This window comes from Phyllostomus discolor, chromosome 1 (assembly GCF_004126475.2).
Source record: "Phyllostomus discolor isolate MPI-MPIP mPhyDis1 chromosome 1, mPhyDis1.pri.v3, whole genome shotgun sequence".
Taxonomy (NCBI): Eukaryota; Metazoa; Chordata; class Mammalia; order Chiroptera; family Phyllostomidae; genus Phyllostomus; species Phyllostomus discolor.
In genome coordinates this window covers 218065136-218090443 of record NC_040903.2, presented here as the reverse complement: position 1 = coordinate 218090443, position 25308 = coordinate 218065136, and the positions used below count along the sequence as shown (strand labels likewise).

General features: G+C 67.0%; 2 protein-coding genes across 2 annotated transcripts in view; one reads left to right on the top strand and one right to left on the bottom strand.

The window, feature by feature from the left end:
- Positions 1–2094: 2094 nt before the first annotated feature.
- On the bottom strand, positions 2095–6418 carry CLBA1 (clathrin binding box of aftiphilin containing 1). The gene is given in 4 exon segments (XM_036017653.1): positions 2095–3110; positions 4229–4422; positions 5334–5656; positions 5659–6418. Coding segments are annotated over 4 exon segments (1350 nt in total). The 5' UTR covers positions 6308–6418; the 3' UTR covers positions 2095–2926.
- A 5810-nt stretch (positions 6419–12228) lies between these two features.
- AHNAK2 (AHNAK nucleoprotein 2) overlaps positions 12229–25308 on the top strand; it is a 32415-nt gene continuing 19335 nt past the window's right edge. The window contains 1 exon segment of the mRNA XM_036017644.1: positions 12229–12313. Coding sequence (XP_035873537.1) covers positions 12259–12313 — 55 coding nt within the window. The 5' untranslated portion in view covers positions 12229–12258.

The window sequence follows — 25308 nt, the reverse complement described above, 5'->3', positions numbered from 1 at the left end:
CTTTTCCTGGTTCCGCTCAGGCCCTTGTGCAGCCGGGGAAGCGGCCAGTGGGACCAAGCAGGGGCCCACGGAAGAGGGGCGCGCCCCTGGAGTTGGCCGCCGGGAGGAACCGGTTGAAGGCTGGGTGGCGGGGCTCGTAAGGGCACCGCAGGGGACGTGCAGAGGAGGGTGTGGCCCTCAGCACCCAGGATTCCTCCCTTCGGATTTTGAAATTGTCCTTTCTAGTGGGAAATAGGTTAAAGGGTATGGGTCTTAGAAGCAATAAACTTAAATCAGTATTTTGTGTCCTTGATACATTTCGTGTTTCAAACACTCGTTCAGTTTTGGCGTAGCTGTGGCGTCGACTGGCCAGCCTTCAGAGTATAAAACATGCAGAGAGCGGGCGGGGGGGGGGCTCCCGGCAGGCCTGGGGGTTCTCGCCGGGGCCCTGGGGTCCCCACTCGGCTGGCACCGCTGAGCTCCAGCGTGCCTTCCTGCCCTGGCGGGAACCGCTCCCTCCCTTTGCTCTTCTGGTCTGTTCTCAGCTGCCCAGCTCAGTTCGGGGCCCTGCCGGTGGGGACGGTTCTCCAGGGAGGGAGGGGCTGGTGGCTAGCTGCCAAGATGGGATGGAACTGGGTAGGACAGGACTCGGGCCCTTGGGGCTCCTGTGGGCACGGGCCGTGGGCTCCCGGGCAGAGCCCCTGCTTGCCCCGCCCTGCCCCGTGGCCGAGTGTGGGGGCTGAGCCGTGCACAGCGCGGGCCCTGGGGCATTGGGCCCAGCGTGTCACCCTCCTGCTCGCCTCCCAGCACGACCAAGCGGCTGCCGGTTCTCGGCTGGGAAGGACTTGGGGTCTGCCTGCCCCCCAGGCTGGCAGTGGGGAGGGAGGGGACGTGGGGCTTGGGTGGGTGAAGCCCACAGCCGGGAAATTCCAGGGGCTCACAGCCTGGGGGGCGGCTGCCCACTCTGAAGGTCTGTGATGCACTCGCCGCACGATCTGGGTGGTGGGAGAGACAAGTGACTGTGGTGGGGGGTGGGGGGAGGCTGGTGGGCATGCGCCTTCCAGACCAACGGGAACCAGTGGGGAGACGCCTCAGGAAGCAGCTCGAGCATTTTCCACTGGAGTCTGAAATTCACTGGTGTCGACTTTGTAATTCTTTCTCTTCTAACCCACCCTTCTCCTTGAGTGATTTTGTTTGTAGTTTTGAATTCTCCTGGGGAAAAAAACCCGAATGTATCCCCTGCAGCCGTGTTCCCTCCCCACACAGGGAGGTGGAGGCCCAGCAGGGACACGCACTTGCTGGGCCAGGCTGGGGCCAGGCGGGCACGCGCCCCGGCCACAGGGTCCAGAGCAGCGTGCTCCCGCGGCCTTCTCCCTGGGGGTCCGTACACCTGGGGCGTTCCCTCCAGCTGCCCCTGCTGCCCCCAGCCTTCTACGCGGAGCTGGAGGACGGCCCTCAAGACTCTGGTCTGCACGTCTTCACACACAGCCGCCCCGGGCTCTCCAACTACCCCGTGGGGGGAGTGGTCGAGGGCCTTTTCCCTTGCTTAACTCAGTTCCTTAGGTTCCTTTGTTCTCCGGCTCTGGACTATTTTAAGCCACGATTTTGTGGCCGATGGGGCCTGTACGTGGTTGGGGAGAAAGACCGCTTCTGTGATCTGCGAGTCTGAGTCAGGCAACCTGTGGACACTCAGTGTGCAGGCCCCTCCCGGGCCAGAAGCCCCCTCCTGGAGCCGACCGGCTAGGCCTCAGACTGGGCTCTGCCTGGACCGGGAGGGAGGGGGCTGGTGGGTGACAGTACAGTTCACTGAAAGGGCCGGTTGCAGGGGTGGAGCTTGAAGGGGCGGCGCTGGGTGGGGCAGCATTCAGATTCTGACGTTGGGCTGAATGGGGGTCCCCCGGGAGGGGCGAGGGCGGTGCCATGGAGACGCGTCAAGTGCTGGCACCCCGGGTTGAACTTGTGTGTGGGGGAAGGCAGGACACATCTGTCCCCAGAGGCCCTCGGCCCTCAGGCAGTGGGATTGCGTTTCAACGAGGGAAAAGTAGGCAACCCAAACGTGGAGACCCGGGCCGCCAGCAGGCCCCGCCGCCCCTCCCAGCGGCTCACGGGGGTCTGGCTCAGGGCTCTGCACGGGGCAGAGGGAAGCCTTGCACCTGGACCTCTTCGGACTCTCGGAGCTTGGAATCTTCCAGGACGCGCCCCTGGGCCTTCCGTCTTCCCCAGCCCTCCTGCACTGGCAGGGGGAGGGCAGCCTGCTCCTGGCTCTGAAAGTGCTTGGCCGCCACAGGCTCATGAGCTTGCGTGGCCCAGTCCCTGCTGCGCTGCTGCGTGGCTCAGAACCCTTTGACCACCCCCAGGTCAGCGCTGTGCCCCCTCAGCCTCCTGGTCAGGCTGCCTCCCCTCCCGCCCTCCCTCCCGTCCTGTGTTCCTGGTGCCAAGGCACAGCCAAGCACCCCTCACGGGCCTCTCCAGCTCCTTCTGGCCCAGTGTGGCCCCTTGGCCCACACAGCTACCCCGTCCTCACGCGCTGCTTGCCCCTTCTGGGTTTTCCGTGTACGAGAGTATTTTCAACACAAACGGGAAAAAGGCCTTTGCCCCTCGATTGCTGGACTCAGCACAGTCTGTGTGAGCCAGACGCTGTCAGCCAGGTCTCCCCACACCCCTGCTCCTTGCCCATCGGGCATTGCTCCAGCTGGACACCTCCGTCCTTGGCTAGCACCCAGGGCTGCACGGGGCAGGCGCCCACAGCTACCTGGCCTCGTCACCCACCCTTCTGAGAGCAGCGGCCTCGCCACAGGGGAAAGGCTGTGTCTCAGCGGCCCCGGGACAGGTGTGCCCCCTGCAGACCAGCCCGCCGTCTCCCAGGCGGTGGCTCCCCGAGGTGGGCCGTGGCCGCAGGTGGCTGGCCCCACCTCTGTGGATCCCACCCATACCCCCTGGAGCCCGTCTACACCGAGATCACTCCACCCTTGGGCAGCATCCACTCCGAGAACTGGGGGGTTCTCGTGGCAGTGGGGCCGCTCCAGAGACATCAGGGAGTGGATGTGCTGTCTGCGTTCTGAGGGGCTCTCCAGAGCGTTCTAGGTTCAGGACTGCAAAGGAGGCATGTGTTAAAAGGCAACCTCGAGAGCCTTCAGAGCATGAGCAGAAAAGCGCACCTGACCCTTCAGGGTCCTGCCAGCAGCCCCAGGGGCCCAACTCTGGCACTGCACGACCACTTGCCTGATGACAGCTGCTGCCCCCCAGGACCCGAGCACGTCCGCCTCCTCCCCGGCCCTGCTCCCTCCCCGAGCACCTCCCCGGCCCCAAAGGACTCCTTTTCATAACCGACGACCCCTCCAAGGGGCAGAAGCCCCACATCCCTGGACCCAGCCTGACATGGTTTTGGGATGCACACTCGGTGGAGGGGACAGAGGAGGGATGGCCACGTGCCACCCACTGTCACCAGGCCACCCTGAGAGGGACAGAGAGGCACGGGGACAGAGCACCAAGCGCCTGGACTGTGTCCCCATTTCCCGGCTTTAGCACCTGAAGTAATGTGGACCTTCTGCCTCCCCGCACGGCCTGGCTCTGCCTAGTCACCCTGCCGCCAGAGGCCCCTCTGTCTGCCCACTGGCCTGGGCCACACGGGGGGAGCAGCTCATCCAGAGGGCTCGTGGGCCGCCACGGCAATGCTGCTCCCATCCCCTGGGCTCCAGGCCTCGGTCCCCAGGGGTGCCCTAGGCTGGGTGCTGGCCCAGAAGGGGCCTGTCTGCAGAGCTCCCTGGCCAAGCCTCAGCCTGCTCAGCAGAGCGTGGAGGGACCCAGACCTGCCCTCCCACGGGCCACACAGTCCACTCCCCGTGCTCAGTGCAAGACTGCCTTGGAGAACAGCCCCGTGACACAGGCCGGCCGGCTCTATGGGCTGAGAACGTCCTCCAGGGCACGGGGGTGTTTCCCCTGTGCCAGGCCCACCCGTCTCCCCCGCACTCCCTGCACTCCCAGCACTCCCACTGAGACCCGAGGAGCTGGCGCCCCCACCCACTTCACTCCAGGGGAGCTTGAAGGGGCACTGGGCAGACTGGATGCGGCTCCAGAGGGGGGGCCTCGGCCAACACATCACCCCATGCCACCTGGTTTCTGTGGGGGACTCAGGGGAGACAATGCTCTCTCTAAAGGTAGAACAAAGAGCCTCATGTGTCCGTTCTGTCAGCCCAGAGTGTAAACAGGGAGTCCCCGAGCAACGCCTGGCCCAGCCCCAGCTCCCTGCCGCCAGGTGCACGCAGACCCCGGGCCCGGCTTGGCCCCACCGCTCACCTCCAGGGACTGGGCTGAGGCAGGGACGTCTTTGGCCGCCTGCCGGACTGGTGCTTCTCGAAAAGCAAACCTGACCATATTCCCACAGCTGAGAGTGGGCGGAAAGAGAACAAACATACCTAGCCCGGGAGAAGTACATGTGGAATGTCACCGTACTCCGGACACTTAACTTTGGTAGAAATGAGATGTGTCAACGGCTGTAAGGACACCGTCGCCGCCACCACAGGGGACACTCGTCCTGAAAACCTGACGGGTGGAGTTACCCCGTCTCCCAGGTGGGAACTGGCTGTGACATCCACCCACACGAGGACCGGCAACAACATGAGTTGGGGTCGGCGGCAGTGGGGGAGGGAAACCGAGAGGCCGGCGTGTTCCCACTCGCCTCCATGCGGGCAGCATGGTGCGTCCCCCCCCCCCCCCCGCCCTCCCCGGTCATTCTCGCAGAGTTTGGGTTACACTCAAATTGCCGGAGGCATCGGTCGAGCTGGAAGGCGAGTCCTGTTTTCGAAACCTGCCGCGGGAGCGAGGAGCTGACGGCCGTGGGAGCATGGGTGCCGGCAGAGGCCCCAGGAAACACCGGCTGGTTTGGAGCCCACACCGTCCGTCCCTACAGCCAGCCAAATCCTCTCTCTGCTCCCTTGCTCCTTTTCCTCTTTGTTCTGGCAGCACTGGGGGTGCCCATTTGGGAAGAGACGGCAGGGAAGGGGCTGAGGCGGTCCCGGAACAGGCAGACATGGTGGGGAGGGGGGCGGCTCGTGGGGGCGGCAGAGCCAGGGGCGGGGCCAGGCCTGGGCCCTGGGGGCCAGCTCCAGCGGCCGTCCCCACACACAGACTGGAGTGGGGCTCCAGCTGAGGCTTTGCCCTGAGCTGAGGTCAGGACAGCACAGCCTGGCATGTGTGGCCAGAGCCAGGAGGAAGGTGAACTCCCCTGGCCACAGAGGATGGGGGGACAGAGGCCAGAGAGAGGCAGGCCCCATCCCTGGCCAGCCCTCCACAGCCCGGGGTCTGTGGCCTTCCCACGCACAAAACGCTTCCTGCGTACTTTAGAAGGACGGAACGGGAGGTACCGGGGGTCCAGACTCCCAGGGTCCACGCTGCTGAGGCTGGCGGGAGCCACGACGCTCCTGGGCAGAAGCCGCTCTCAGCTGCTCAGGTGCTGTGGGCCTCCCTGGGAGCTCGAGGGGTGCAGAGAACTGCTCAGACCTGGCTGAAGACCCTCGAAAGCCTTCAGACTGCCCCAGGCACCGCAGTGTCCCTGTGGGTGCAGGCCACAGGTGGTGAAGGTGGGGAAACCCTTCTGAACCCGGAGATTCAGGCCTCCCCAGGCGAAGGGGGAGGTGGCAGTGGGTCCTCACCCACCGCCCAGGGGCGCCACTCTGCCCCCAGGGGCGCCGCCCGCACCGCTGTCTTCGGAGGCCTGGTGGGGGGAGGCCTCGCCTGTTTCCCCTGTGAGGTCACTCTGAGACCCTCTCGGAGGGGCCGTCTGGCCAGGCTCCCTCCCCCGCTCCCACGGGCCTTGCCTGTTGGTGTTGCCTGGGAGAACACTCAGGACACTGTGAGCACAGCTCTGCTGGGACGGCCCAGGCCTGGACCGGGCCTCGGGGGCCGCCTGCCCGCCCACCGCCCCGGAGCTGCTGGTGGCTTCTTCGGGAGTGCGGGTGGCCTGGCGTGGGCCCAGCGTCGCCGCGGAACGGACATACACAACGTCCACGGCCTGGCACCCGGAGAGAGGGGCCGGAGGCGCTGCCCGGCCTCCTCCGGCGACTGCCTGGCGCAGGGTCGTGCCCCAGGGACAACTAGGTGCTGCGGGGGCCGGCCGGGCCGGGTGCAGGGGTCGGCGAGGCGCGGTTCTGCCCGGTGCCCGGAGAGGGCGGCGCCCAGGGTCCTCGAGAGCGGGGTCGGGGCGCAGGTGAGTTTTTGGCTGGGCCGGCCTGAAGGCAGCCGGAAGTCGGGGTCGGCGACTGAGGCCCCGGTGCGCCCGGTGTGCGGCTCCCGAGGGGCGGGCTCCGACCGGCACCCAGTTCAGCCGCATCCCCCCTCCGCACGCGAGCGCCGCCAGCAGCTCTCACTCCCGGCGCGGGGCTCCGGAGGGTTGCCCGGCAACGACGCGCACCAGCCGCACTTCTCGCGTCGCCACGTGACGTCACGCCCCGGCGCTGCGTAAGGCGTGGCAGCGCCGGCCTGCACTCCCCACGCCTGCGCAGTGCGGCGCAGACGCTGCGCGGAGCGAGCTTCACACTCCGCTGTGCGAGCTCTGGCCCCGCGGCCCACGCGGCCCGCGCGGCCCACGGAGCTGTCGGTGTAGCTGTGTGATGGGGAAACCCCCACCTAGTCCTTCCCAACGGGAAGGCGGTGAGTGATCGCTGCCTGAGGGCGGAGAAGAGGCGCCGCCCCGCCTCGCTGTAGCGCCCGGATTCTACCAGGCCACCAGCGCCTCCTGCTGCCTGCAGGACCCCCCCCCTCCTGCAGCACCCCCCGGGCAAGGGGCACCAGCGGGCCAGCCTCGCCCTCCAGCCCGCCCCCTCCCAGGCAATCCAGGCTTCTCACCCATCACCCCCCACACAGTCCCCCGAAATCAACCTTAGGGAGCAGGCTCCAGCCTCCCGCGCGCGGCCATGCGGCCCTGGCCCCGAGTCTACCTGCGCACCCACGTTGCTCTCCCCACCCCCCGCCGGACCTCCCTGGGCTCTTCCTGGGCCCGGTCCTGTCTGCGTGAATCACCCACTCTCTCCCTGGTCCTCCTCAGCCACGCTACTGAAAATATTAACTTAAAAAATGGCCAGATGAGATCATTCTCTGAACCCCGCCCCTGCTTCGCGCGGGCACAGCAGCCAGCACTGCAGTGTGCAGCGATGCGGGCAGCCCGCCCAGCACCGGGCAGACAGAGGCCTGACCCTGCCAGAGGGTGGCCAGACGCAGCTCTCCTGCCTGATGTCACCCAGGGACAGGGTGATCGGCCCCGGGTGGTCCTGCTGCCTACCCACTGCCGGGACCCGTCGTCCACTGTTCTTGCTGTCCTCACGGTCCAGGGAACTGGAAGGGGTAGAAGCGTTGTCCTCACGTGCAGGAAGGGAAGTGGGGGCCCAGGCCCAAAGGCCTGGGTGGGAAGAGCTTTGGGGGCTGGAGCCAGCTCCTGTGAAGTCCCCTACGCCCTGTCTGGGCCTCTGGAGAGTGAGCACTGTGACCCTCGGTTTGCAGGGTGACGTGACCAGGCACACAGCATCCCCTGGCATCCCAGGCAAGTCCTCCTCCTGACCCCCAGAACCTATGAACATGGAACCTCGCAGGGCGAAGAGGACTTCACAGACGGGATTGAGTTAGGGCTCCTGAGGTGGGGAGATGGGCCCTGGTTATGCTTTGGAGCCCAGTGGAATCATAAGGGTTCTTACAAGAGGGGTGGGGACAGGTAGACAAGGGTAAAGGGTGGATGAGTGGTGGTGGAAGGAGACTTGACTTGGGGTGGTGAACTCACGATGCAGTGTACAGAGGATATGTTACAGAACTATACACCCGAAGCCTGTATGATTTTATTAACCAGTGTCACCCCAATAAATTTAATTAAAAACACACAGAGGCAGAGGGTCAATGTCTGAGAGAGGGTGGGAAGAGGGTGGAGTGATGTGGGCCAGGAGCTGGGGAATGCCCATGGTCTCGAAGAGCTAGTAAAGTTGAGGACTCGGACCTCCCCTGGAACCTGAGGGAACGGAGCCCCTGCCCCGCTCCCACCAGGAACTGTAAGAGCACGAAAGTGTGTAGGGTCAAGCCACTGCACCTGTGGTTACTTGTCACAGCGACCACAGGACACTCGTACACCTGCGACCCTGCTGAGGAGGGAGGTGTTGAGAGGAGGCAGCAGAGGTGACCCTGATGTTGGGTGCCCAGTGCTGACTGCAGCCCAGGTAGCTGATAGGTGGCCCCTGGTCCCTCAGGTCAGCATCCAGACAGGCAGACTGGGCACAACATGGGGTGCCAGCCAAAGACCAGGCCTCCATCTGGGTGGGCAGCACAGGCAGAGGTTCAGGGTCAAAAGCCCTCATCAGCTGGGGGAGATTGGGCAGGGGAGCAGGTCCCCATTAAAGCTGGGGTACAGGGACACAAGCCACAACCCCCCAGAGGGCCACGGAGGGGGTGGGTGCAGTGTGGTCAGGAGGAAGGCCACGGAGCCCTCCCAGGCCCTTCTTGGGAGGGCTGCTGTGCTCCACCTGAGCCCCAGCCCTGCTGAATGGGGCGGGGGCAGCTGTGGAGTCCAGCCTTCCGCGGCCCAGCCTCAGGAGGGCTGGGGCCCCACAGCATCCCGGAGCCTCCCAGCATCCCTGGTACGTGGTGGGGAGGGGTCCCTGCCCCAGGAAGCACTGGGCATCCTGCTCCCCTAGGGTCCTCAGATGCTCGTCGTGGGGGTAGGTGGGGGAGGGTGCCTTTCCCCAGGTGAGGAGTGGGCGTGCAGCTTAGGGAGCGGGTGAGGCAGAGGCCAGGGGCTAGCAGTCCCGGAGCGCTCCCCCACCCCTACATGTGAAGGGCTAGGTGGGAGGGCACATGGCAGCTGAGGGGGTCCAGGTGCCCCACCCACCCCACTGTGCCCCTCTGGCTGGGCTGGGCTGGGCTAAGGCAGGGACAATGGCGGGAGCTATTTTTGCTTATGCTGCTGTGGCTGCCGCAAAGAAACATCAATCATTGATGCTCTGGGCATCAGTGCTGCCTGGAGAGGTGGTGAGCCCCATCCAGGCGGTGGGGGCAGGGTAGGGGCCCTGCCCAGGAGCCAGGGCTGCAGAAACACAGCTGGCAGCCCCCACTCCTCACCCTGGCTCCTGCACCCCAGCCTGGGGAGGCTGCAAGTGAGCCTGGGGCTTGGGCCAGTGGGCAAGGGCTGGGACTGCACCTGGTCCCCAGTCCCTAGCATGGTGATCCGGGGGACGTGATCGGCCTCTGTCAGGTGGGGAGAGCACTGCTGAGCCACTGCAGCCCCCACCCCATGAGTGGTACCCAGGGGTGGTGGTGTGGGACCCTGTGTATATGGGGCTGGCTGTGAATTGGGCCCTTGTCTCTGTGCCCTGGGGGGACAGCAATTCCTGAGCCATGCCCAGATGCTGTAGTCTTCTGAAGTAGGGCGCCTGTCCCCAGAGGGGGACATCGGGACGGGGCTGGAGCTGGGCATGGTGACAGCAGCTCCTGGCAGCACAGGGCTCTGTGGCAGGCATGAGGCCAGGCCTCGGCTGGGGGTCAGGACAGGTAGGGGGCACAGATGGGCTTTAGGTCCCGCCCGGGCCGCTTTCTCCTGCAGGGCCTGTGATCCTGGGGCCAGGCTGGGGGTCCCAGGCCCCTGCAGGCGGGAGTGGGGGAGGAGGAGGGGCCCAGCAGGAGGAAGCAGGTCCCTGTGTGGCTGGCCTGGGGGCAAGAGCTGACTTGTGGGCAGTCTCCCCCCCACATGCAGTGGGGCACAGTGCCATGGGCTCGGAGCCCTCCAGAGGTAAAATGGGCCCATGGGGCACCAGCGGGTACGTGGGGTATTGGGGGTGAGCACAGCAGCTGTGCAAGTCCCTGCCTCAGAGCCGGCAGGAGAGGAGAAGGGACAGCTCCTGGGTGGGGGTCCCTGCCCATCCCCATGCTGAATCTGGAGCTCGAGCCAGTGCTGAGTCAACTCCTCAGCTGCAGAGCGAACACGGCTGCAGCAGGGTGGCGTGAGTCTGCCCAGCCCTTGCCAACGCCAGGCAAAGGAGTGGCCCCAGGGAGGGTCCCTGCCCCAGCCTTCCACAGGCCCTGGGTGGCCAGGGGTCCCAGGGACCACCGGTGGCATAGGGGCCAGCTGCATGTGGCTCAGCACCCCCTCAGTGGCCATGTGAGGCCCTCCTCCCTGCCTGCGCTTGGGTGGGGCGGCCCTCAGCCTCCCCAGCCAGGGCTGTACCCCCTCTCCACAGGGTGGGGTGCAGCTATCACAGGCCCCTGTGCATCATGCTCAACAGTTAGGAGATGTCACTTTGTCACTTGGAGTGAGGCTACTTCATCTGGACGGGGGCCCAGGGTCCCCACAACTTCTCCAAGGTCACAGGCCGAATGGGGCAGGGGACACAGGGCTGAACCCTAAGGTCTCCTGAGACTGCCCGTGTCCCCAGGCCCCACGGCCAGAGGTGCAGGCCGAGACCAGTGAGGAGCCCGAGCAGAGGCCGGACTTGACCCCCAGATGGGCAGAGCATGGCAGGCCCCCGGGGGGCAGGCCTCCTGGGAGGGAGCTGAGAGCAGGGCCTCCGGCCGCAGGGCTTGCTGCCTGCTCAGGAGAAGACGCAGGGCAGTCAGGGCGAGACCCGTGCCCGTGTCCTCACCTGGAGGACAGGACTGTGCTTCATCATGCTCGGGCCTGAGACGCGGGAGGTGGCCAGGGCCCGTTCCTGGCAGTGACGTGTGCATCTGTCTGACCGGCTGCTGGAAGGCTGCCTGGCTGCAGCCGGCTAACGGGAACCATGGAGCATGAGTCATCCAGACGCAGGCCGGCCGGGGCCCCGCCGGCCCAGGGCATCCCGGGGCGCCCCAGGTGGTGTGCACCTGTGTGCACGCACGCGCGTGTCCCAGCAGGTGTGTGCCTGTCGCAGGGTGCGAGGGGACGTGTCCAAGTAGATCTGCGTTTGCGTGTTGGGGCGAGTGTGTGTCTGTGTGTGTCTCTGAGTGTGTCAAGCCTGCGAAGTGTGTGCCCATCTGTCCGTCCGTCCCCGCACCGTTCCCTGGCAGCCCCAAGGAGTGGCCCTCCCGGCCGGTGGCTGTGCTCCCCTGGGTCCGTCCTGGCCCAGGCTCTCCACCCCCGCCCCAGCAGGACTGGCAGCTACAAGGTGCCCTTACACCAGGCAGAGCCTCCGCTTACTCCCTGCTTCCCTGGAAGCAGAGCTCTCCCGGGCCTGCCCCTGCCCACCCACTCCCCCAGGCTGTCCTGCCCAACTCTCCCCAAGTCCCTCTGCCAGCTTCCAAGACACCCCTCCTCCAGCGCCACCCTGGTCCAGCCCCCACGCGCTCGAAGGTCTCCTGCCCCAGCAGTTGCCCCAGGCACCAGGGTGGTCCTCCCTCAGCCCTCACTGCCCCGAGCCCCATTGGGGTTTTCAGTGGGGGAGCTGGCCTCGGGTCTCTCACCCAGTCCTCTGCACACACGCTCCTCCGTTGCCTCTGTCCCGAGCGCTGTTCCGGTCTCCTGAGGCGGTAGCCTGGACTGCCCGCCCTGGAGAGTGTGCCCCAGCCTTCCAGGACCTGACCCCGCCCCAGGGCTGTACCGTGCAACCTGGGATTGCCCACCTCCAGACCGGAGCCCCCGGGGCAGGGGTCAGAGGTCAGACCACAAGTCACAGCCTCCTTCCCCACTGAGCCCCAGGCCGCCCTCACTCAGCTTGTGACAACAGTGTCCGTCTCTGGATTAGGAGGTGAGACCTCGGGCGCGGGTCGCATCCTCAAGCCTCAGCGCTGAGCCTGGAGACCCCTCCCTGGCAGGGATCCAAAGTCTGCTCTCTGGACCGGGGCCGCGGTGGGCTGGTGGCGCTGGGCGGGGCCAACGAGGGGCGGGGCTGGCCCGCAGAGGGGGCGGGGCGGGGTGCGACTGCAGCTGGGACGTGCGAAGCGGGGCGGTCAAACCTAGGGGGCGTGGCCGGAGAGCGCGGCCAGGGCCTGGCCTGGCAAGACGCTCCCTGGTGGAGGCGGGTCTTGGGCAAGGTCTGCCGATCGGGGGCGGGGCCTGGGACGGGACAGCCAATAGGCTGAATGAGGCCGGCGGTGCCGCCCGCGCTCGCTCCGCAGTGGCCGGGCGCGGGCTGGGCGGGCCTGGGCGGGGCCCGGGCGGTGGCTGGGTAGCTGGGCGCGGCTCTGTCCGCAGTCCGAGGCTGGACCTCAGCGGCAGCGCAGGGCAGCAGAGGACCAGCGTGGCGCCGGCCTGCCTCCGGGCTGCCCGCGCGCCGGAGCGGGACCAGCGACTGGAAGCGACGGGCCGCCGCGGGCCCGCACCACTCGGCCGCCACAATGTGCGACTGCTTCCACATGGTGCTGCCCACCTGGCCCGGAGCCCCCGGCAGCGGTGCGCGTCCTCCCCGCCTGCAGCCCGCTCCCCTGGGGCGGGTGGGCTTGGTGCAGGGGAGCGCGCCGGGCTGCGATGCCGGCCGGGGTGGGGGTACCTCGCGCGGACCGGCCCGCAGTGTCGCGCGCGTCCGTGTGCTTCGGGGGCTATTCGGGTCTCTGCCTCCCTCCTCCTGCTCGAATCGCCTTTCACCTGCCCTTGTCTCTAGGCCTCCCATCCCTCATTTCGTCTCTCCAGGTCGCTGATTCATATCTGCCACTCACTCTGTCGCTCCCTGCCTCTTTCCCTGTCACTCACTGTCCACGTCTGTCTCTCCCTCTCTGTCACTGTTCCCCTGCTGTAACCCTCTGGGAAGTTGTCTTGTCCATGGAGGTGGCCGCCTGGGGAGGGCTGCACGTGTGAGTGGGGTGTGAGGGCCGTGGGCCCCCAGGCCTGCTGCCTGACACGTTCTGGGGATGAGCGGAGTTAGAGCTGTTGGTCTTGGTCTGGGATGGCCAGGCCGGGCTGGTCTGGGTCCACCGTGTGGCTACAGTGCGTCTGGGACACTGAGTAGGTGGTGGCTGTGGCGGGAAGGGACCTGAGGTCTGGGGCTTGGTGAGGGATCTGGGAGGGGTGAGAGCTCAGGCCGCAGCGCTGGGTGAGGGAAGGCGGGTGTTGTCCGTGGGGCAGTATGCCTCCCTCTGTGCCTCTGGCCGTAGGGTGAGAACCAGGTGCTCTGTCATCTGGTTCCAGGGCCTGGGTGTCTCAGCATCTTCGAGGGCAGGGTGGGGCAGGTGCAGTCAGTCCTTCCAGCTACGGGGTCTGGGACACAGGTCCGTGATACAGGTCAGTGATGCAGCAGCTTGGCCACACCCAGGACACCTGGCCAGCTGCCGGCTGGGGAGCTGGGGCCAAGCCGCATTGGCACAGGCTGGACCCCACTCCTTGGGGACAACAGATCGATGATGACAATGATGCTGCTGATGCACAGGGGTGGGGCCCCTCGGCCCGGACACGCCCCTCCTGTTCCCAGTTTGTCTGGGGGCACTGAGGTCCAGGGGGCCTGTGCAGGCCTCCCGCACCCCGTTGGGATCCAAGGCACCTTGGATTTCCCTGGACAGCCAGCGAGGGAATGATGGCCACTGTCGGCTGGTGGCCCCTGGGTCCCTCCTCTGACGGTGGCTGGCCCTGGCCCGCACTGAGGGATCCACCACATGGCAGGGAGAGGGGAGGGGGCCTGAGAGTCCCCCAGGCTGCAGGCCCTAAGGCCCATCTCACCCACCACCTGGCCTCAGCCCTCTGTCTCAGAAGTCTGTGCTGGGTCCCTGTCCGCGAGTGAGGCCCTTAGTTCTCTGCTTGGCTTTGGCGGTTCCCTGGCCTCCTTGTGTCCAGCCTACAAGCCCATCTGCCCTTAGGGGCTGAGGTCAGTGACTCCCATGGGGCAGCGGTGGGACACCTGCTGCCTCAGAGCAGGGGTGCTGTCCAGCACACAGATTTCTGACCCCTTCACAGGAGGTGTAACGCACATTTGCAGTAAGGGCCCTATTTGCAGATAAAGTCCCGGCCTCTCCAGCCAAAATTCCTTCCTGGCAGGCCCGGAAGGGCCACGTGCCCTTGTCTTTCCACCCAGTCCAAGCCTGCTGTCCTGAGCCAGCCATGCACATCTTCCCAGACCCCAGGAGAGCCCGTCTGCACCCTTGCCCAAGGCCCTGGGGAGGCAGTGCGGACCTGTCCGGCCTGCGTGCAGAGACTGCCCCCTGGTGGCCGTGCAGGGAACATGCCTGCGCAGGGATCCACCCAGCCTCCCTGCCCAGGCCAGCTCCACACCCCTCCCCCACCGCACACTGTGCCCCCAGGTGACCATCCCCTACTCCAGTGTAGGAAGGGAGCTCCACCTGGGCGCACTACCCCCATTGCCAGCACCAGCCACTTCACCCCGCGATGGGCCCCAGGTGTCACAGCCCTTCCTATCCCAGGGACCACTGGTCGCTTCCAGAGGCACACCCGGGGCCTGTACAGCTCGGTTGAGAGGGAGCCCCCTGACCTCCGGCCTGGCCCCTGCCTTACACTTGAGAGCCCCTGGCTTGGCCTGAGGCCACCGGCCACGCTGAGAAACGCCCACCAGGGCCAAGGAGGCTCCATGTGTGGTGCAGCAGCGCCAGAGGGGGTCTGGGTGGCTATGGGAGTGCCGCGGCCCCTCCCGAGGGCACTGCGATGCCCCGCCCTCTGAATACGGCAGGCGGCCTCCGCACAGCCCTGCGCCCGGGCTGGGCTGCGCGCGGACGTGGGCGGGAGCGCACATCTGTGAACCGGGGTGCCCACAGCTGCCCACCGCGGAGGTGGGGCAGGGGGGCAGAGCTGTGCAGCCGGGCTCGGGCTCAGTAAGGCCGGCCGCGCCAGCGCAGGGCTGTGTCCCCACTTCATAGACAGGGCCGCTGTGCGCAGGAGCAGTGAGGCCGAGTCCCGACGCGTCCCTGGCTGGGGCGGGCGCGGAGGGGGAGGCAGCAGAGGTCATCCTTCCGTTCCCACACCTTAATGAGGTTGGTTCTCAAAGCCACTGCTAGAGAGGGCACCTGTGCTCCCGACAGCACCCCAGGTCTTTCCCTGGTGGGGACACTGGGGCTGGGCAGCCGGGCTCCTGCCCCATGCGCTGGGGTGGGGCCCAGGAGTGCAGAGGTGGGCGCAGTGTCTGGAGGCCCCCGGCCCCCACCCCAGGCACAGAGGCAGCGTGTGCCCACCGCACCCAGGCCCGCTGTGGGTGCACCTGCGGCAGGAGCGCCCTGGCAGCCGTGTCTCCCTCGGCCCGAGCTCTTTGGTCCTGGGCCCCGCCAGCAGCTGCCTCTTCCAGGAAGGCTCCCAGTGGCGGGCCCACCCCAGCCCTTCCTCAGGCTCTGACCCTCTCTCTCCTCCCAGCTCCGTGTTTCAGGTTCGGCCCGGGGGTGGGGAAGTGCCAGGGAGGAGGCCCCCAGGCAGGTGGGGTGAGGCACTGGCTCTCTGGGGGCATTTCACTTCACTTCAGGGGTGAAAAACACAGATCTCCCCGGCTTGGCCCTCTGCCCAGGAGAAGGCTGACCCTGTGCTCAGAGCTAATGTGGGGGGGGGGGCCTACCCTTCCATCCATCTGTCTGAATCCCAAGGGGCCTGGGGCTTGAGAGGTCAAGCCCCAGGGGGCAGGGGCTCGCTGTGGTCAGTCAGCTTCAGTCAACTTTGGCGGCCAGTGCAGTCTCGGGTGCGTGGAGGAGTCAGGGAGGGCTCCCTGGAGGAAGGGTTGTCTGATGGGGATGGCTGCACTTACAAGAGGCCTGGGGAGGGTGTCCCCCGGGGGGGCAGCAAGTGGCCTAACCAGGTGGGGTGGGGGTGGGGTGGGGGTGGAGAGCGGAGGGTAGAGGCTGTCAGGAGGGAGGGTTGTTTTAGGGGCATGAGGAAGCTCCAAAGGGTGTCAGGGCGGGTCCTGTGGGAAAGGCTCAGGCTGGGTGAGAAGACGGAGAGTTGAGGGCTGAGGGCAGGGAGCTGGGGTGAGCCCGGAGGGGCTGGGTGTGGACGTGGTGAGAATGGCTGCCCGCCCCCCCCCCGTGAACCCCCTCCCCACTCCAAGGTCAATGGGAATTTTCCCAAGGGTCAGGTCAGAGCCTTTGGAGCATCTCTGCCCGGCCCTGCCCGCCCCCTGCCCGCCCCTGCCTGCCCCTCCAGGCTTCCCTTTGGTTTTCTTTCTTTCTTTCTTTCTTTTTTTTGGAAGCCACAGAGGCTGAGAGCCAAAGGCCTGCTTTGCTGGGATGCATATTTAATAGTCAGAAGCATTTTGAAAGTGGAAAAATGGACCTGGGCCCAGGAGCAGGAAGGTGGGGTGGGGTGGGGTGGGGTGGAAGCTGGCACCTCCCCAGTGCCCGCCTCTCCACTGTCCTGGGGGGAGCCACAGGAGACCCTGCTGACCCCGAGTGTCTGTGAGGAGTGGCCTTGGGCAGGCCCATCACCCGGGGGTGATGATGGGGGTGATGGCAGAGCGGCTGAGTCCTGGGAAGGCTCTGCCAGCCAAGTTCCTGCTTGGACACAGTGCCAGAGGTTGGTGTCCGCCCCGCAGCCGAGCTCAGAAAGGAGTGGGCTGGGGACGGGACCCTGGTGAGGCCCTTGCCTGGGCCTCGCCCCCCCATGGGCACCATGGGTGGACGGGCTGCTCAGGCCCAGGGTCTGCTGTCTAATGGCGTGGCTGGGTCCAGACTGTGGGCTCTGGGTGCTCTGCCCCACCCCCACACGGCCCCTGGGCCCCGCCTTCGAGGGTGGGGGAAGGACGGCAGCCCCCGGCAGGCACCTGGCTGTGGGTGGGACCCTTGGTGGCGGCCCCCTTCCCAGCAGGCCTCACCCCTGGGTCTCGCCAGCACCCGAGGGCTCCTCGTGACACATCCCCGGAGAATGCCACGCTCAGGCCCAGCCCTCCTGCCAGCTGATTCACTATCAGCTGCCCCGTCCCTGCCCTCCCCTGCCCGCAGAGGAGCTCCCATGACTCCGCTCGGGAGCCCGGGGGCTGGGTGGCGCTGAGCCACAGCTGCCCGGGGAGTGGACACAGTGGGCACGGGCTGGACAGTGGCATCTCGGGACCGACCTGCCTTCCAGGCCTGGCCACGTGGAGCCGGGGTCAGGCAGGTGGGGTCCCTGGGATCTGAGCAGGTGGGAGGGCCTTGTTCAGAGCCAGGTGTGCGCCTGTAGGACTGGAACGAGCTCGGGGGCCAGGTGTGAGGGGCGCCCCCCCACCCTCCGGCTGGTGCCCCTACAGGGTCCTAGTGGTGCTGACCCTGGGCCCTGTGCTTCCAGCCTGACCCCTGCTTCCTGCCCAGTGTCCCGGGCAGTCTGTGCGTCCTTGCCCCTCCGTCAGCCCGGGAGCCGTGGGCACCCAGCACCGGGGCCAGGGCTGCTGGTGCGGGCCACCGGGGCCCAGGGAGGGTCCCGGCCCGGGGCTGGGAGGGCGCGCTGGGCAGAGCAAGTGTGAGTGCACGTGCCCGAGTCAGGAGAGACCTTCGTGGGGCGGAGGGGGTGCCGGGCGCCCGGCCGCAGGTGTGCCTCCGTCTGGCCTCTGAGGTGGGGTTCCGGCCAAGACTGTTCCTGAGGAGCAGCACCCGAGGTCAAGGAGGCGCTGGGGTCCAGGAGGCGGGGGCAGCGTAGAGGGCACGGGGCACCTGGGCCCAGGAGGAGGCCTGGCGACACTGCTCCCGCCAACCGCCTCCTCGCTGAGTCGGCCCTGGGGGCGGGGCTGGTCCTGCGAGGTGCCAGGCTGTGAGAACGAGGCTCCGTCCGGGTGGGGGCTGTCTGGGCCGTGGGAGTGGGGGGGGGTCACGGGCCGGCAGGGTTGGAGGGCTTTCCTCCCTTTCTGTGAATAAAGGTGGTGGTGACCGTCAGGTTGTTAGGGGTGGGGGCGGCCAGGAGGGGCCTGGGTCGGCCCTTCTTCCAGGACTTCTGGTCCTGTCTGCCCACCGGAGCCCCTGCCCCGGGCTGGAGCTTTAGCCAGGAGCCCTTTGAGTGGCCAGGGGCCCTTCCCTGCCACTTACCCACCCCCTTTCTGCTCCTGGCTTCTTGTGTCCGGCTGGGGGCCCAGTCCCAGCAGCTCCCTTTGGTGCCTGCTGAGCCCAGCTGCCCGGCAGCCCCCGCCTGCAGCCACCATCGCTGACCCTGGCCTGGTGTGGCAGGCAGAGGTGCGGCCCAGGCCCTCCCCTCGCTGCCATCCAGCCCTGGCTGGGCCCCTCGGCTGCGCAGGCCGGGCCGGCAACCTGCTCGCGGGGTGCAGGTGCGGCCACCAGCCGGGCCCCACCCTCGGGCTGCGGGGCGCAGGGCGGGGCAGCCCTGGGATCCTGCGGATGCGTGCCACAGGCATCCTGCCCGTCCAGCCCGGGCCTGCCCGAGCCCTGTCAGCGCTCCCAGACCTGGGAGGGGCCTGCGTGCCTGGGGTGGGGTTGAGTCCTGGAGGACGGCCGGGGGAGGTGGCAGGCCAGGCGGGCGAGCCCTGGGGAGCCCAGGGCTGGGGGTCTTCAGACTCAGGGGCGCGTTCCTCGGCCCCCACTTGCATGCAGATGGCAAGGTGAACGTGCTGGATCTCGGGGCCACCGATGCCGTGCTTTGAGTGGGAGGGGCTGCCGCGCTGGGGCTGAGGGAGCTGCAGGGGTCAGGCAGGCAGGTGGTGGCCAAGGGCACTCCCCCAAGGTCCCGTGCACTGGGCTCAGTCCAGGCCTGCTGGGCCTTGGTGGCCCCGGGCAGGGGTCCCAGCAGAGCCTGGGCGGCCCTCTCACCCTGCAGTCCCAGGCAAAGCACGGTTCTGTGCCTGTGTGAGGTCCCCCACGGGGCACCCACAGGGAAACTGAGGCAGGGGGCTCGTGTACAGCCTCCCTGGAGGGTCCTGTCTGACCTCTGAGTCTGCACACAAGGCAGGGCTGGACCGGACTGGACCGGACCGCGCTGGGCAGGACCGGACTGGGCGGGGCCCCGTGGGTGGCGGTGACTCAGACGAGCCCAGTGCTGGGCCGTGTTTCCTTCCCCAAGTCAGCTGCTCAGGATGGGGGAGGGGGCTGGCTCCAGGGGAGGGGCGGGCCCAGGCTCACAGAAACAGTGGGGGAGAGGCTTGGATCCCTCTACTGGGAGAGGGCAGCCCACTCCCTGCCGTGGGCTGGGGCCAGCCTGGAAGGAGGCCCGAGGGTGGGGCAGCGAAGGGAGGCGCCCGGGAGGGTGTCTGGGGAGCCTGCAGCCCGGGACCGTCACTGCCGGGCAAGTTGGGAGGACGCTGGCCTCGGTAAGCGGCTGTGGCCGTCGGCTGGGCCCACCCTGCCCCCTGCCCCCGCCCCAGCCCCCGCCCCGGCTCAGCCCTGGGCCCCGCAGGCCTGTGGGGGCTATGTGGGGGCCTTGGGGGCCAGCAGGCACCGCTGGGCTCGGCATCCCCCTGCCTCTCTGCCCTGCCCCAGCCCCCCGCTGAGGTTGGAGGGGTAGATGTGCCAGGTCAGCAGCCCAGGACGGGCATGCCTAAGGCTGGACCACGTGACCTAGAGGGGGGTCCTCAGATGATGGTCCTCGTGTGGTACGCTGGAGACCCTGGGGGTGTGGGGGCCATTCGAGCCAGCCCAGACCTGCTCACCTGTGGGTGCCAGGTGGGTAGTGGGGCCTGCAGTGGCCAGCCAGCCCCTCAGGGGTCACGCTGGTCCCATCTGGTTGGACAGAAGCGTGGGGCCGCTCCTTTTGGCCGCTGGGCCCCTGGGAGTTGGTAGGCTGGTGTGTCCTGTGCCTCAGTTTCTCCAGGTGCTGCAGGAGGGGCACTGGGCCCACCTGCCGCCCCCCTCAGCACTTGGGATTTGGCCGCACCTGCAGGTCAGGCAGCCTGGCCTCCTTCCAGGAGATCTGCCCCGCTCCTTTCCTTCCTGTGTGCACCTGCTCTGTACTGAGGTCTGCATGCTGGGTGAGCCCCGTGCTCCGGGGGCCAGGGGGCAGGCAGTGGCCAGGGTGATGGCAGGGTGGCCAGGTGGGTCTGTGAGTTGGCAGAGGGACCGGCGAATGAGAAGTGCAGAGCTGGGGGGACCCGGGCTGGGGCTGCAGCGTGAGGGCTGCCAAGGTAGCTCGGCCAGGCTTGGGGAGGCCCCGAACCACGCTGACCACCGAGCGGCAGCAGGGGGCTTTGCAGGGGCGCTGCAGAGAGGGTGACCTGGGAGGGCTGCGGGTGGGTGCGGAACCCCTGACCCAGATCTGGGGGGCCCAGGCTGGGTGCCTGCCCTCTGGAGCCCGGGAGCCTTGGAGGCTCAGCAGGAGCCTGGCGGCCTCCCACCAGCTATCCTGAGACGCAGCAGCAACCTCCGGAGGGGTGGGCGGGCCCTGGGCTGGCTGCCGGCCGCCGCAACTTCTGGAAGTCAGACCGTCTCGTGACGAGTCAGCCCAGCCTTTCCCTGTTGGGTTCCAGGAGGAGGTGAGGCCTGGGTCTGGGCCGGGAGCCTGAGAGCGGTGTCCCAAGGGCGAGCCTGCCCCGGGGCTCCCCTCTCCCACTGCCTGGCCCTCTGGGTGCTGGGTGCCAGGCCCAGCCACACTTGTCCCTGCACACCCTTCGGGCCTCTCAGGCCGCCGTCTGCACCGCCCCCCCCCCCCACCACCGAGGCAGCTTTTCTCCAGGCCAGTCTCTCAGGTCCCCATTCCCACGGCTGCCCTGGTGACAAGCCCTGGGGACAGGCAAATGCATTCAACCTCAAGGCACTAGCCACACCTGGGTCCACCTGCAGGCGGGTGCTGGACTCCAGGGGCGGCTGTTCAGATGCAAAGTTGGGTTTTGTTTAAGCAAAATTGCCCCCCTGCTCTGCACCAGAACTCCCACGTGGCTGGTGCTGATGCTGGTGGGGTCCCTAGCCGGGTCTGGAGTCCTATGGGCAAGTCGTCCTGTGTCCCCTTTCCTTCGTCCCCGCGTGCCTCGGCTTTGCCCCCTCGTCCCCACAAGACTCCCTGTTCCTGGGAACGCAACGTTCTGGCTGAAGCAGCGCCCACCTCCCCTTCTCCCTAGTGGCCAGCTCCCCCTTCCCCGGGGTCTGCGGCCCGGCCAGCTGCCGTGTGAGGCTGCAGAGGACCGGGGTTGGGGCTGGGCCCTGAGCTGAGGGGAAGAGGGGAACGGCCTTCGGAACCTGGCTCAGCGTGCCCCCCCTCAGTCCTCCAGTGAAATGTGGGGCTTTGGTGAGCTGGTTATTACTTGTTGTTGTTTGGGGTGAGCGCTGGGGCCGGGCTGTCTACGGAGCCTGTCTGTAGGGCCACGGGCCATGGGGACTGGGCCAGGCCAGGCGGGCCGACGGGACGCCTCCCCTGCACTGGGGACTGAGGGGCGGCCCCCTCAGGGCAGGGCACTGGCAGCAAGATGCTCTGAGGGTCCCGGATGCCTCCTTGTCCCCGCCCCCGGGGGCCAGGTTGGAGCCGGCCCAGCAGCCTTGCCCGGTCGGCCGGTTTCCTTCTTCCTGTTTGTTTGCCCCTGGCCGGGCTGGGGCTCTCCCATGGGGGCATGGGGGACCCAGAGCCTAAGGCGACTTCCCAGGGCCACCGTCTCCCCTGCCTGCTCTTCCTTCCCGCGGCGGTGGGCTCGGCCCGCTGAGGGGGCGGCCGGGCCCGTGGGCCAGCCTGCACCGGGCAGCCGCGCTCCCCCACCGCAGGTTCCCAGCCTGGGCACGCCCCACCTCCCTCACCCGCCCCGTCGCCCACGGGACTCCCTGGAGCAGGCTGGGGGTAGGGCTTCTCGGGGCCTGCGGTCCCTGCCCCGCTCGGGGGCCCTTCCTCCACGTTGCCCCTGGAAACACAGCCTCCCCAGCACCCTGGTTCGAAACCCCGCTTGCTGGCCCGGCCTCCCCCTGCCCGGGGTCCCGGAGCCCCTCTGCCCTGTGCCGATGCCGCCCCCACGGGGCCATGCCTGCCCGCCCGCCCGCCCAGGAGGGCGGCCACCGGCCCTTGTTTTGTCGTCTGACTCAGAGCCTCGCTGCGGAGGCTGAGGGAGGGAGGCTGGGCTTCTGGGTGGCCAGGAGCTTCCGGCCCGCCCACCCCTCTGCGGGGGCTGCCTGCACCCCAGGCCGGCCAGACCCTCCACTGCCCTGGCCCAGCCTGGCCCAGCCTGGGCACGCAGCTGCCGCTCTGCCAGCCTCACTTGCCTCGTTGTCTACCCACAGTGCCCGCGCTTTGGGGAGGGGGCGAGGGTCTGGGCGGAACGGGAAGGGAAACCATGGCCAGGGAGAGTGGGACCCAGCGCCAGGGTGGGAGCAGGACTCCGCAGGGACAGGCTCTAGTCTCCGCCTCCCCCTCCCTCGGGGCCAGAATCAGGGTCCGGCTGGCTCCGATGCCCAGGGCTGGCAGGCCCTGTCTGCTGCCTGTGGACTGGCGCCGTGCAGCCCCCGAGCCCGAGCCCGATCCCAGGAGTCACCAGCAGGGGGCGGTCCTGGGGCTGGAGAGGGATCCCAGCCGTTCAGGGCGGGGCTGGGCAAGACCCGTGGAAGGTTGCAGATAAAGGGTTTGATTGTTGGGTTGCACAGAGCTACTCCGATTGTTTTTCCTGCCGGGCTGGCAGGGTGTTTCCCTAGGAATACGTCCAATTTTTCTGAGTGTTCGGATTTATCGGCACAGCGTTTATGATTTCCTCATTTCAATTTTATGTAGGATTGAATTTTTTTCCTTGGAAAAGGGCACAAACCCTAGGTGTGCAGCATTTTCCCAAAGTGTACACACCAGTGGAGCCAGCGCCGGGATTGGCAGGTACACCCTCGCCGCCAGGGCCCCTCCCCCGCCCGCTCCTGCGCCCGCGCTGCCCGGGGACGCGGTGCGTTCACACGCCTCGCCCTGCGCGGTGCCACAGGCCGAGCACCCGGCGCTGTTCTTGTTCCAGCCGTGACGGACTTCTGAGCCTTCTGGTGTCTGGGCTCTGAAACGGTGCTAGGAGGGCATTTGTGCGCGCATGTCAGGGCGATCGCCCGCCTGACTTCCTGCGAAGCCGGGCGTGGCGCTAAGGGGCCGCAGGCGGGCTGCGCTGAGACGCGGTCTGGCCCTGGCTGAGCGCGGGGCGGGGCGGGGCGGGGCCGCGATGCCGCCACTGGCGGAGGGGCCACGCGCCTCTCTGGGTCAGCTGGCCGGCTGGTTGGGGCTTCCTTGTGAGTTAGTTGCTTTTCGGAAGCTTCCCTGCCCTTTCTGCTGTCGGGTCGCCCGTCTCCTGCTTTCGGTGGGCAGGATTCTCTGCGCACTCGCGTCAGAGGTCATGCGGTGTCTGTCTCTGTCCCCCCGCCAGGCCCGCGGTGGGACTCGACGTGCTCCGTCGCCGTAGCCTCTGCACCGTCACGCCCTCCGCCGGCTCCTCTCGGCGCTTCTCCGGTCCCGGGGGAGAACTGTTCCGTGCGTCTCCTGGAAGCACAATTGTTATGCCGTCGGCTGCGGCTCTCCAGCCCACAGGGAACGGGGCCTCTTGGGGTCGAGGGGGGGCCAACAGGGACGTTTTTAATTTGGAGACAGGGGGTCCAGCAGCAGGACCTTGGTCTGCTGCAGCTGGCGTCTGACTGGGCGCGCTTCTGGGACCTTTGCTCCATCCCCTTGGTTTTCTGCCTCGGTTCCCGTTTGCCTGAGGGCGCCCGCCGTCTTTTCCTGCGCTTATCAGGACCTGTTTGCAAACAGCTTTCCGGACCTGTTTGCTCCAAGCTTCTGCCCATTTTTAATTGAGGGTTTTGTCTTTTTCTTTTTTTAAAATATTTTATTTATTTATTTTTAAAGAGGAAAGGGGGGGAGAAAGAGAAAGAGAGAGAGAAACATCAATGTGCGGTTGCTGGGGGCCGTGGCCTGCAACCCAGGCATGTGCCCTGACTGGGAATTAAACCTGCGATGCTTTGGTTCGCAGCCCATGCTCAATCCACTGAGCTACGCCAGCCAGGGCTATCTTTTTCTACTGTCGTTCTGGATGCAGACCCTTCGACAGACACATCGGTTACCTCTCATTTCCTTCAGAATGCCTTTCCACCCCGCCGGGCGGCTCAGCTGGGTAGAGCGTCCTCCCAAGGCTGCGGGTCCACCCCCTGGTCAGGGCACATCCGGGCATCAGCCCATCAGTGCCTGGGTGGGGCAGCCAATCCGTGTTTCTCGTTCTCCCTCTCTCTGAAATCAGTCAATCAACAGAAATTTTTTAGAAAAGAATGCCACTCCAGACCACAGGTATTTCATTGGGATGAAATATAACTTACCACACTTTCTTCTATGATTCACACCTTCTGTGTGCTACCTCAAAGAGCTCTGCCTCTTCCGAGTGGCAAGGAATCTCCCCCGTTTCCTTCTGGTTTCGGAGTTTAGGTTTCACACCCGGCTCTGTGACTCACCCTGAGTTAGTTTTTATGTGCGGGGTGACGTTCCGGGTGCCCCCGCCCCCCACCACCCACAGAGAAATAGCCAGTCCGCCCAGAGCCGTTGTGGGAAGATGTACTGTCCTCCTTCTGCAATAACTCGGCTGCCTTGTCTGAGCCGAGTGGGCACGTGGAGTGGGAACCGTTCTGGGCTTTCTGTCCCCGCCTTCCGGCTCACACACGTGCGTCAGCCCCACGGGGAGTCGGGGAAGACGCCGAGTGTCACTCACACCACCGCACGCTCACGGAGGCGTTTGAAAGGCGCCAGCGTGTGGTCCGCCTCGGTGGCGGCCTCGGTGCCCTCAGGAGGGCCGTGGGTCGGGCCACGCCAGGCAGCGTGGTCCGTGGCAGCTTGCTGGCCGGTGGCAGGCTGTGCAGTCTTGCCTGCCCCGTTTGGTGAGGCCGCGGTCACCTCATGGGGTGGCATGCCTGCCGCTGGGGCTGCGGACCTGCCGACCCGTCCCTCGGCTTCCCTGCGGCGCACCTGGACTCTGCGAGCAGGTGTCCGCAGACGCAGGGGCATGCTGGAGGTCACCAAGAGCAGGTGCCTGCTGGTCGGCCCGCCTGGTGTGCTGTGGGGGTGCCGCCTGGTGGTGGTCCCAGGCCCCCCACCCGAGGCAGCGCCTGCCTAACTCTGGTAACATCAGGGAACTTGGGCCCAACACACCCGTGTCCTTTCTGCTGGACGGTCACAGCCGCCACGCCCCGTGCATCAGGACGCCAGCGCCACGGCGTCCCAATCCCTGCCTCACTCGGGCGGCTGGTGGGCATCGGCCTGCGTGTGTTCCGTGGACACAGCATCGTTGGGGCGTGGCCACTCTCCCTCACACGTGTGTCGTCCGCAGCGGCCGCCCTGCCGCGGCCGAGAGCCGTGACGGCGACCACCGCCTGCCCAGCCTGAGATGCCCGGCCGTTCTCGCGAGGAGTGTGCCGGCCCCCCCCACAGCCGCGAGGGGTCTCGTGTCTCTCCAGGAAGTTCAGAGACCGAGTGCGGAAAACTGTGTTTCTGCAGAGGCCACGCTCCGCTCCGGCCCGCGGGCTTGAGCCGGTGCGTGGGGCCCGCCCCTTTGCCGTGGCATTGCAGGCCGGGGCGCCCCCCAGCCCCCCAGGGCCGCTCTGTCTGCTGGCTCCGCTGCCTTCACCTTCAGTTTTCAAACGAGTCGG